We start from the raw sequence: 11,989 nt of genomic DNA, 5'->3' as shown, positions 1-11,989 counted from the left end.
ATATGTATTTTGAACTATTTTTAAAATAAAATACTTAAAAGTATTAACTTTAGAAATATCAAACCAAAATTTGGTGTCAACAATGCTTCTGTTATGCATATAGTTTTTCAACAGCATTTAACTCAGAAACTTGTCATTGTCAAAACATATACCTAGGTCGAATTCATCAAGGGGCAAGTTTGACTTATTGATTTCAAAGTTTTTGTAAGTTCAGTGACATATGTATTTCTTAAAAGCTTATGGGTGATTATCCTTTTTTCTCTTCCGTTATTTTAATCGAGAAAACATATTTGAGAAATGATAACACACATATAACAGTAGAGATATTTTGATATTCCTTTAGTAATGTAAAATTGTGTATCACACTTTAATGTTGTATGTGTTTTGAACATATAGCATGTACAAGTTAGTCACTTGACTATAATGGAAAAAGATGAAATGTTATTGATGGAGATCACTTGAAAGTTATCATCTACAATTTTAGGTATGTGCTTAGAAGAATGTTCCATATAAAGTCTTTGGTGACATGATTAATGAATTTGTCATCTCATCAAAATAGTTAAACGATGCACATGCATGTAACATGATCATTTGATAAAAAATTTACTATCTTATTTTCACGGTTAATAACAAGGCATGACTTTAATGTTATTTTCTGAACCTTTTATATGTGAATTATTGTCTTTTTAACTCTTGAAGATTGCAAAAAAAACAATAGAAAGATTTGAACATTGTGTTTTATTGAGATGCTATATATTTTAAGTATTTGAATAATAAGTTATATTTAAAGCATAACATAACCTGATTATTGTTTTCCTGTCTGATAACACTATGTTCTTGTTGAAGGGAAAAGTTTCTGTTTTTAGTTTTTCCTTTGGTTCATTCTTCATTTTCTGATATTTGTATAATTTTCATTTTTAAAAATATGTATATATAGTTGATTACTTGAATTATTAAATTGATGTCGTGCATTAAATTTTGTTAAGTATGTTTTCTCTATTTGAATGAACTTGCATTTTTTCTATTTGTTTCAGTACTTTTATTAATTTTGAGATTTTCTGATGTAAGGAACAAGCATTGGGTCTAGGATTCACTTTCTTTTGTTTGATATATATATAATTTTGTGGCTTTCTTTTATCCTATGAAGTAGAAACATATAGGATGCACTAGCCCATTTCTTTTACTTTGTTATAATCATATGCTAATTCAAGTTGTTATTTTGAAAATCGATAATTTAAGAGTCATAAAAAAGTGTAGATTAAGACTTTGCCTGAATATTCAAGTTGCTTTAGGTTGATTTAGATAAGTTTTAATTTCTTGAAAGAATGAGTGCCCAAAATTTCATTTCTTCATTTATTTGATCTCTTCTTTTTTGAAACATTTGATGATAAAGCATATGTGAATTGAAAGAATGAGTGCCCAAACTATGTGACATGGGTAGAAGTTTGAGAGTCAATCAAACTTTTTATATGTCCTTTAAATTTTGAAGTTGTTAATTACTGTGATTTGTAGTACGTTTTATATTATTTCAAATAATATATGTTATTTCCTCTATCCTAATTTATGTGGCACTAAAAGATTTTGAGCTTCAACCAATTTTTTTTAGATTTCTTAATAATATTTTAGGTTTAATTACCTCTTTTTTTATTTTCGAAGACCCATTAATATGCTTTCTTCACAATTATAGATAGAGCTACCTTTCAGTGTTGATGGTTTAACAACATACCCTTAGCAACTTCTTTCATGTAAAATTACAAAAATAACCTCTTAGGACTCTTCTATCAAATTCTTGAAACGGGAAGCTCCTCAGATTCACTCTTATTAGTGTATGTTGGATGTCACGTGGAGGGATTATCTTAATGATTTTGGGTTGTTTAGAATGCGTCCTTTCAAAATTTTGAAAAGTAATTACTGCAAAACTTGAAAGTTTTTTTTTTTCTAATTTAATGATAATTGTGCATATATGTTTATTAGTTGCTCTTTTCGGCCCATTATAACGATCCTTTTTAATTCTTTCATGTATATTAAGAAGAATTAATAAAGTGATGATAATTATTTTGGGATAATTTCTTTGAGTTAAAACGACAGTTAAAATGAAACGAAGACATTAATTTTTTTGGAAAATTTATTTACTCATCTACATTGATTTTTCACAGCTCAAAAAACACTATGTCGAAAAAAATTGTTTCTAAAAATACTTGAAATTTTTATGACCATACGAAACAAGGACATTATATTGGGGACATATTTACAAGTTACAACTAGTAATATTATTAGCAAATAAAAGAGTCTTCCTTTTTTCAAAAAAACGGGTCTTAATATTAAAACTCGGGTTCAATTTGTCACCTCTCCAATTACTACATATGAACAAGTAGATCCACCAGCGGCAGCTCTTGCGCCCACTAAGATCTTCAAGGAAAAATGCACATTTCATCTCAGATCTGATTCCAATTCCATCTCACAATCATTTAGGGTTTCGGATTTCAATCAAATTCCAAGTCTTTACACTCTACTCTCTCTCTCTGTTGTGTGTGCATAGATACGGAATTGTTAAGATGCTGACCAAGTTTGAAACCAAGAGTAATAGAGTGAAAGGTTTGAGTTTTCACACCCAAAGGCCATGGATCTTAGCCAGTCTTCATAGTGGGGTTATTCAGCTATGGGATTACCGTATGGGAACTCTCATTGATCGATTTGATGAGCACGATGGCCCTGTTCGCGGTGTCCATTTTCACAAATCTCAGCCTCTATTTGTTTCTGGAGGTTCCTTCTTCTCCTCTTTTTTAATTTCGTATATGATAACAGTGTGGATCTGGTCATTCCATGAATTTACAAATTGCTTTTGGTTTTAGTTAAATGTGATTCAACTCTAGCTGCACATTTGTTTTAATTTCAGGTATACTTAAGTTGAGTAGGGGCTAAACCAGAGTAAAATGATAATTCAGCCAGTAAAATGTTGTTTGCATCACAATGTCATGGAATCTGGATCTATTGATGTATGTTGGTAATTGTATGTGATCCGTGCTTCTGAATGGGAAAACTAGTTTATGAGGTTAAATGAGCTAACTTGAGCAAATGCATGGTGAAAACTGGAACAAAAACTTAATGCAACAACTAAAAGGCTATTTGCATTAGTGCGATGGAGTGTGGATCTACTTATGTATGTGGACCAGCATGTGTGTGATCCATGATTTTAGAAAGATAACAAGTGCTTTTGCTAGTTTTTCTTCTAAAGGATAGCTCAAACTTATATTTGTGATCCGTAATGGCACATTTGGTTTTTTTGAAGGTGAAATGTGCTAAGTTGAATAATACATGAATGACAACAACAACAACATATCCAGTGTGATCCCAACAGGGTGTCCAATTGGACACCCTTCGTCGGGAAAAAATACCGTATATATACGTAAAATGATACACAAAAGTGATTAAATAACATATTTTGGACACCCTTGGTATAATAGATTGTTGTAGCTCAGTGGTTTTAGACCTTTTTAATGGATACATGTTGGAATCTCACTAGCAACAATTTTTTCCCTCTTTAAAAAGACCTTTTGTTGTGCAATTTATGGACACCCTTCATGAAATTCCTGTCTTCGCCACTGGTAGGGCGTATAGACTTACCCCTACCCTGTGTAAGGTAGAGAGGTTGTTTCCTATAGACCGTCGACTCAAGTCCGAATAAACAATAATTCAAGACTAAAATGCTATTTGCATTAAAATATGATTGAGTTTGTATATGCTAGCGTATGTGGATGAGAATTGAGATTGGATTGTGAATCTACTGGTTCATATGGAAGAGTATGTGATTTGTTAATTGAGAAGGGTGCTTTTATTAGTTTATCTTTCTGCTTTGTCAAAAGTTTCCTGAATCCCTTATAAAAAGTAAAAGATATTCTGAATGATAGTTCCAGTTTGTATGTGTGATTGGACCGTAATCAATCAATTGATTCAATTGAAGGGTAAATATGCTAAGTTAAATACTACCAGGACTAAAACCAGAATTAAACATAATTCCGGGAATTGCTGTTTGCATCACAGTGTGAATGTATGATGGAGTGTGGATCTACCAATGTATGTGGATGAGTATATTTGATATGTGAATTGAGGAAATACATATGTTTTTATCTTCTGAAATGGAAGAGTTGGTTTAATTGAAGGTTTAATCTAATATGTTGATAATGGATAGACCAGAACCGGCAAGCAAAATTTTCAGGGGCTAAAATGCTATTTGCAACACAGCCTGATGGAATATAGATCTGCTGATGTATGTGGATGAGTATATGTGTGATCCATGAATATATGCAGTTACTTCTGCTATTTTATCTTCTGAATGATAGTTCCAGTTAATATGTGCAAGTGGTACACAGTTGCACATTTGGCTTAATTGAAAGTTAAATGTGGTAGTTGAGCTACAGGAACCAATACTGGAAGCATAACCAATAATTTAGGGACTAGGATCTCCTTTTCCCCTTTTAACTTTTTGGCTCTCGGTAATTGATGCACTTTGTTAGCTATGATTTCCCTTTATTTCTCTATATGCCTGTAGTTTTTGAAGAACAACTATGCTTTTTTTCCTGTTTTCATTCTATTTGCAATAGTTTATCAGAGATGTGCTGATTGTGTTGTGAATTGTAGATAATTTAGGGCCCGTTTGGATTGGCTTAAAAAAAAGCTTTTAAGTCAAAAATAAAAAGTCAAACTGAAATGACTTTTAAGTCAAAAAAATAAAAAGTAGGGGAGATCTACTTTTGGTTTTTGACTTATTTTAAGTCATTCTTGACCTTGCCAAACACTTCTCAATTTATTTTAAGTCATTTTTGACTTATTTTAAGTTATTTTTTATATTTGTCAAACACTTCCAGGTGTCAAAAACTGACTTAAAAGTAGGTTTGACCAACTTTTAAGCCAATCCAAACACCCTCTAATAGTGTTTCTTCTTATTTATTTTTGTTCATTGTTGAGCTTATTAATGAGTCAGGGCATATTACTAATAGTCCATTGTCTTTGAGAAAAGGTTTATATGGCACATTATCGGAATCCTCAATTATGGTTTCCAATTGACATACTTTTGGGAACATATATTGTTTACTTTGCATGATCCTGGAAAATTTACTGAGTAGTTCCTTTATGCTTCTTAATTTCGAAAATGTCAAGGCACCTTTTTTATAGTCCATATACTAAATGCTTTGTTGTCTTGGTTTACTAGTAACTTATCTTAGAGTATATGTGGCCGTATGCATAATGCAAATCTGACTATGGACTGCTTCTTTGTATATGTAAATTCTTGTTACTACAGGAGATGATTACAAAATTAAGGTTTGGAACTATAAGCTGCATCGGTGCTTGTTTACCCTGCTTGGACATCTTGATTATATTCGAACTGTTCAATTTCACCACGAATATCCATGGATTGTTAGTGCAAGTGATGACCAGACTATTCGGATATGGAACTGGCAGTCTCGTACTTGTATTTCTGTCTTGACTGGCCACAATCATTATGTAATGTGTGCCTCATTTCATCCCAAAGAGGACTTGGTTGTCTCTGCTTCTTTGGATCAGACTGTTCGTGTCTGGGATATTGGTGCCCTAAGAAAGAAAACCGTTTCTCCTGCTGATGATCTCTTGCGGTTGAGTCAGATGAATACTGACTTCTTTGGTGGAGTGGATGCTGTGGTGAAGTATGTCTTGGAGGGTCATGATAGAGGGGTTAACTGGGCATCATTTCATCCTACACTCCCCCTTATAGTTTCTGGTGCAGATGATCGCCAAGTGAAAATTTGGCGGATGAATGGTATGCTCCTGAAATACCTGATGTACTTTTTTTTGAGAATGGCAACTTTACTTCTATATATCATGAGGTATACTACAACCAAAGTATAGTTCCCCTTCAAAAGTATTACAACTTACAATTTGTAAATCAATTCTGTGACTTACAAAAAATCTAAAACATAAAAAAGGAATAAACAATTCATTTTAAGACTCTGAATGCTGTTCTGAGTCCCCTCAAGCACCTCTCGTTCCTCTCAATCCAAATTGACCGCCAAATACATGTTGGGATAATCTTCTATCTTTCTTCCTTCTTGCTCACATTACCATCCATATTCCAGCTTCTTTCCTTCTTTGGAAGCCAGAATGGGTTTTCCACCTTGAAGCAAATAGCTGGATAAAAGTTGCTGCTTCAGCTCGTAGAACTATGAACATCTTTTTGTTTTTTGAGAAAGAATATGGACATCTTATTGTTGTTATCTAGGCAACAAAATTATTGGGTGGAATCTTGCTGGGTAAAAGACTGCTTATTTTGTTGAATAAATCTTATCTTTTAAGTGTTTTCTGATTGCTAGTGTGCCTTGTTGTTCCTAGATACAAAAGCTTGGGAGGTGGACACATTGAGAGGACACATGAACAATGTTTCATGTGTGTTATTCCATCCAAGGCAAGATATTATTGTTTCAAATTCAGAGGATAAGAGCATTCGAGTGTGGGATGCAACAAAAAGGACTGGTCTTCAGACTTTCCGCAGGGAGCATGATAGATTTTGGATCCTTGCTTCTCATCCTGAGATGAATCTTCTAGCAGCTGGACATGACAGTGGGATGATAGTATTCAAGTTAGAGAGAGAACGGCCTGCTTTTTCTGTGAGCAGTGATTCTTTATTTTATGTAAAGGATCGCTTTCTCCGTGTATATGAGTATTCAACCCAGAAGGACACACAGTTGATACCAATTAGAAGGCCCGGTTCAAACAATGTGAATCAAGGTCCACGAACTCTTTCATACAGTCCAACAGAAAATGCTGTCTTGATATGTTCAGACACAGATGGTGGTTCCTATGAACTTTACATTGTACCCAAAGATAGTTATGGTAGGGGTGATACTGTTCAAGATGCAAAAAGAGGAACCGGAGGATCAGCTGTGTTTGTTGCCCGAAACAGGTTTGCGGTACTTGAGAAGAGCACTAATCAAGTCCTGGTAAAAAATCTCAAGAATGAAATTGTCAAGAAAAGCCTTCTTCCTATGGCAACTGATGCAATATTTTATGCTGGCACTGGAAACTTACTATGTAGGGCAGAGGATAGAGTTGTCATTTTTGATCTCCAGCAGAGAATTATTCTTGGAGATCTCCAGACTTCTTTCATCAGGTATGTTGTTTGGTCACCTGATATGGAAAGTGTCGCTTTGATTAGCAAGCACTCCATAATTATAGCTGATAAGAAGCTTGTGCACCGTTGCACCTTTCATGAGACAATTCGTGTCAAAAGTGGTGCCTGGGATGACAATGGGGTATTCATATATACCACACTTACCCACATTAAGTACTGTCTTCCCAACGGGGATTGTGGAATCGTCAAAACCCTAGATGTTCCTGTCTATATTACAAAAATATATGGGAACACTATCTTTTGCTTGGATAGAGATGGCAAAAACCGTCCTATTATTATTGATTCAACTGAATATGTTTTCAAGTTGTGTCTGCTTAGAAAGAGATATGACCAAGTTATGAGTATGATAAGAAACTCAGAGCTCTGTGGTCAGGCCATGATTTCATATTTGCAGCAGAAGGGTTTTCCAGAAGTTGCTCTTCATTTTGTGAAGGATGAGCGCACTCGTTTCAACTTAGCACTTGAAAGTGGGAATATTGAGATAGCTCTTGAATCTGCTAAGAAGATTGATGAAAAAGATCATTGGTATAGGCTTGGCGTGGAAGCCCTTCGGCAGGGCAATGCAGGTATTGTTGAATATGCCTACCAAAAGACAAAGAATTTTGAGAGGCTCTCTTTCCTATATCTAATAACTGGAAACGTGGAGAAGTTATCTAAAATGATGAAAATTGCTGAGGTAAAAAATGAAGTAATGGGTCAGTTCCATGATGCCTTGTACCTCGGTAATGTCCGCGAGCGTGTTAAAATTTTGGAAAATGCTGGTCATCTGCCCCTTGCATACATCACAGCTACAGTCCACGGGCTCAGTGATACTGCTGAGCGTCTTGCAGAGGAACTGGGGGATAATGTTCCATCATTGCCAAAGGGGAAGAAAGCTTCAATGTTGCTTCCCCCAACTCCCATCTTGGGTGGTGGAGACTGGCCTTTGCTGATGGTAACGAAAGGGATATTTGAAGGTGGTCTGGATATTGCAGGCAGGGGAGGACAAGAGGAATATGAAGAGGCTGCGGATGCAGACTGGGGTGAGTCATTGGACATCGGTGAGGTGGAAAATCTACAGAATGGGGACATCAGTATGGTGCTTGGTGACGAGGAAGGACAAGAAGGAAATGATGATGAGGAGGGTGGATGGGATCTTGAGGATCTGGATCTGCCTCCTGATACAGACACACCTAAGACTACTTCCAATGCTCGCTCTTCTGTGTTTGTCACTCCAACACCTGGCATGCCTGTCAGCCAGATTTGGGTCCAAAAATCATCTCTAGCTGCTGAACATGCAGCTGCTGGAAATTTTGATACTGCTATGCGGTTGTTGAGCAGACAACTAGGAATTAGGAACTTCTCTCCTTTAAAATCATTGTTTATTGATCTTCATGTGGGAAGCCACACTCATCTGCTTGCCTTCTCCTCGGCGCCGGTCATCTCCGTGGCAATTGAGAGAGGTTGGAGTGAGTCAGCTAGTCCTAATGTTCGAGGTCCACCTGCTCTTATATTCAGTTTTGCTCAGTTGGAGGAAAAACTTAAAGCTTCTTATAAGGCGACTACTGGTGGAAAATTTTCTGATGCACTTAGACTATTCCTGAGCATCCTTCACACCATTCCTCTGATTGTGGTTGAGTCGAGACGAGAAGTGGATGAAGTCAAGGAATTGATTGTCATAGTGAAAGAGTATGTTTTGGGTTTGCAGATGGAGCTTAAGAGGAAGGAATTGAAAGATAATCCTATTCGCCAGCAGGAACTGGCAGCTTATTTCACTCACTGTAATCTGCAGCTTCCTCACTTGAGACTTGCATTACAGAATGCTATGTCTATCTGCTACAAGGCTGGAAATCTTAGCTCAGCAGCCAACTTTGCTAGGAGACTGTTGGAGACCAATCCCACCAATGAAAGCCAAGCCAGAACAGCCCGCCAGGTTCTGCAGGCAGCTGAGAAAAATATGCGAGATGTTACACAGTTGAATTATGATTTCAGAAATCCTTTTACAGTCTGTGGGGCAACATATGTCCCGATATACCGGGGTCAGAAGGATGTCACTTGTCCTTACTGTGGTACTCATTTTGTACTGTCTCAGCAAGGGGAGCTTTGTACTGTTTGTGATCTTGCAGTTGTTGGAGCCGATGCCTCTGGTTTGCTTTGCTCGGCATCACAAATCAGGTGATTTCAGCTTCTCATGCAGTTGTATTCGGCCATGTCATTCAGATGATTCTAGTTCTAGGCATGGGTAATTATGAACATGCTTTTTATGGGATTGTATCTGCGGTTTATATTTTTGTTTCTATAATTTTGTAATCAGTTTTTACAGACCGACCTTTTGCCTTGGTTATCTAATTTTTTTTTTTGTAATAAAACATGTAAGATTTTGAGTTCAACCAATTTTTTCAAGTGTGGTGACCAGGTATGCTAGGTATAATATAAAGTCCAAACCCCTCAAGACCTGAATGCTGATTGCTGTCTAGGTCGTTATATTAGTACTCCAGGTGTCCTTAGCGTTGAAGATCTGGGTTACTTTTTGTGACTCTTAATTTGGCTTGAAAAGTATATTAATGAATTTGAAAGTTTGTTGACAGACTGAACCATTTGTTGTTCAACATTTTTGAAGCACCAATCATAGTGTTCTAGGACAACAGAAATGGAACTGACCTCTTTTGAAAACACTTTTAAGAGGTTAATCCCTTTTGGTACAAGCTTGCCTCTGGGTGTTTTTACCCTAATAATATCGTTGGGGGGAGGGGGGGGGGGCTGTTTGGTAGGTAGTATTAGGAGAAATAGTTCATGTATTATGTATGGTATAATTTAGTACTAGTATACGTACCCGCACATTGTGCGATCAGTTGATAATATAATTGTATACATTGATTTATTGACAATTTTAAAGCTCAACCTATTATAAATGAGATTTTAAAGTTTATATTAGAGAATGTCAGCATTTAGTACCTTGACATGTTATAACAGACCCCTTATGAAAACACATCAATAAATAATCTTAGTTCATTGTCTAAATTTAATAATAATAATTTTAGTATTATTTAGTTTTTACATTAATTTTGATAGCAATATTTATTCATGCATTTATGATAACTTGAGAATCAGCTACAATTTTTTAAGGATTTTTTTAATTTCTTAGACCATAAGTAAATTGATTTATTTTAAGTTTTTAAAAGTAAACACAGTTTTTAATCATTTTTGTAATAGTATAATAAAAAAGTGCTTCTAAATACTTATTGTTTAATCTAAAAGATAATAATAAATAAAAAATTATAAGTTAAAATTTCTAACTTATTTTTGACTTATAATCGAAAAGTTATAATCCCAATCAAATAAGCTTTAACTCCCAGGGGCGGACTCATCGGAAAATTAGATTGTATGTATAGGCAGTATATTTTGTGTTATTTCGTTATATAAATAAATGCACACACTAAAGCACAGTGGAGGCTGATGGTCCAGCGATAAGTGTGTTCAGTTCAGTGTCCAACGTCTGTTGTTCGATTCTTATAACAACATTTTTTAAGTTTAAAGAAAAAAGATGGGAAATAAATAGAAATCACATGTTATAAGTTTATAACTGTTCTTTATTCAACATCATTAAATACTTTTTTTACAACGAAATCAATATTAAAAATGATACACATTCCAAATTTAATATTTCTTATATAATTAAATTGCTTTTCTGTCTATCTTTACTTATCTAGTTAATAAAGATAGTTATTCAATGTTATTTGTTTGATTTAAAAAATTAAGAGATAATTTATTATATTGTGTTTATTCTATTCTTATTATTAAATACTATTCACTTCTCCATATTTAAATAATTAATAATTAAATTGAATAATATAGTAAAATTATCTTTCTATTTATTGTTTCTTAAGAGTGTCAAGTCAAACAAACAAGTAAAGACGAATGAGAGAGTAGTAGTTAAAACTGTTTTTGTTGACTTTTCCCGGTTAGTTCTGATTTATACCATTAATAATTGTTTTATAATTATAAATGTTCATATGATTTAGTTAAATGATATGTAATTTAATTTCAAGTCTAGGTGCATCCACTCATTAGTAATAAAAAATATATATTTTGTACACCCATTAGCTACAAAAAAAAAATTTACTCTTTGAATTTGAACACCCTTAACAAATTTTCTGGCTCCGCCACTGTTAACTCCTCTATATGTAAATTATTATGGTCCCAATTATTATTTCTCTTTTCTCTCAAAGATTTTCATTCATCCTCACGAGTTTTTCCTCATAGAAAAAAATTATTGTAGCAGCATATTTCTACATCAAAATATTAATTTAATACTAATATACAAATGATAATTAAGTCATTTCTCAGTCATCTCTTTCTTTTTTCTTTTTTTTTAAAGATAATTAATAAATATGAAAAAAAAAACAATCAAAACACGATTAAGGATATTTTTTCTTTTTTGTTTCAAATAAATTGATTTGAGTTTTTTTTTGTAAACTATTTCAAAATAATTGCAGGTTATCAATAATATGAACTATTAAAAATCAGTTCCTTTATTATTGGGGAAATTTCCATTTATTTAGATTATAGTTATTTGTATTTATTTTTTCAGATTTTTTTCAAAGATCCCAAATTTTATATTTCTACCTGTTCCAAATTTTTAATAGTTTATTGTGTGAGTTCTGTCTTTTTGATATAGTATCAATTTTTTGTTTATTATTTGGTAGTAATTTTTTTACATACAAAATTGAAAAGAATTAATAATAATTTAAAGTATAAGTAGATATAAACAAATAAATTTAAAAATGTGATTTTATCTCATAGGCATATTTTGTGGAAATATAGTTTTAAAAATATAGAATCAAAACA

General features: G+C 33.8%; 1 protein-coding gene across 1 annotated transcript; it reads left to right on the top strand.

Annotated features, from left to right (window-relative positions):
- Positions 1-2,401: 2,401 nt before the first annotated feature.
- LOC125825080 (coatomer subunit alpha-1-like) lies at positions 2,402-9,531 on the top strand. Its single transcript, XM_049504425.1, has 3 exons — positions 2,402-2,763; positions 5,300-5,794; positions 6,364-9,531. The coding sequence occupies exons 1-3, from the start codon at positions 2,556-2,558 to the stop codon at positions 9,318-9,320; spliced, it is 3,660 nt and encodes a 1,219-aa protein (XP_049360382.1). The 5' UTR covers positions 2,402-2,555; the 3' UTR covers positions 9,321-9,531.
- Positions 9,532-11,989: the final 2,458 nt, after the last annotated feature.

This window comes from Solanum verrucosum, unplaced genomic scaffold, assembly GCF_900185275.1.
Source record: "Solanum verrucosum unplaced genomic scaffold, falcon-dt-bn FXZP01000069.1, whole genome shotgun sequence".
Taxonomy (NCBI): domain Eukaryota; kingdom Viridiplantae; phylum Streptophyta; class Magnoliopsida; order Solanales; family Solanaceae; genus Solanum; species Solanum verrucosum.
Note: the sequence above shows the minus strand (reverse complement) of the source record. Positions and strands in the feature narration are given on the sequence as shown.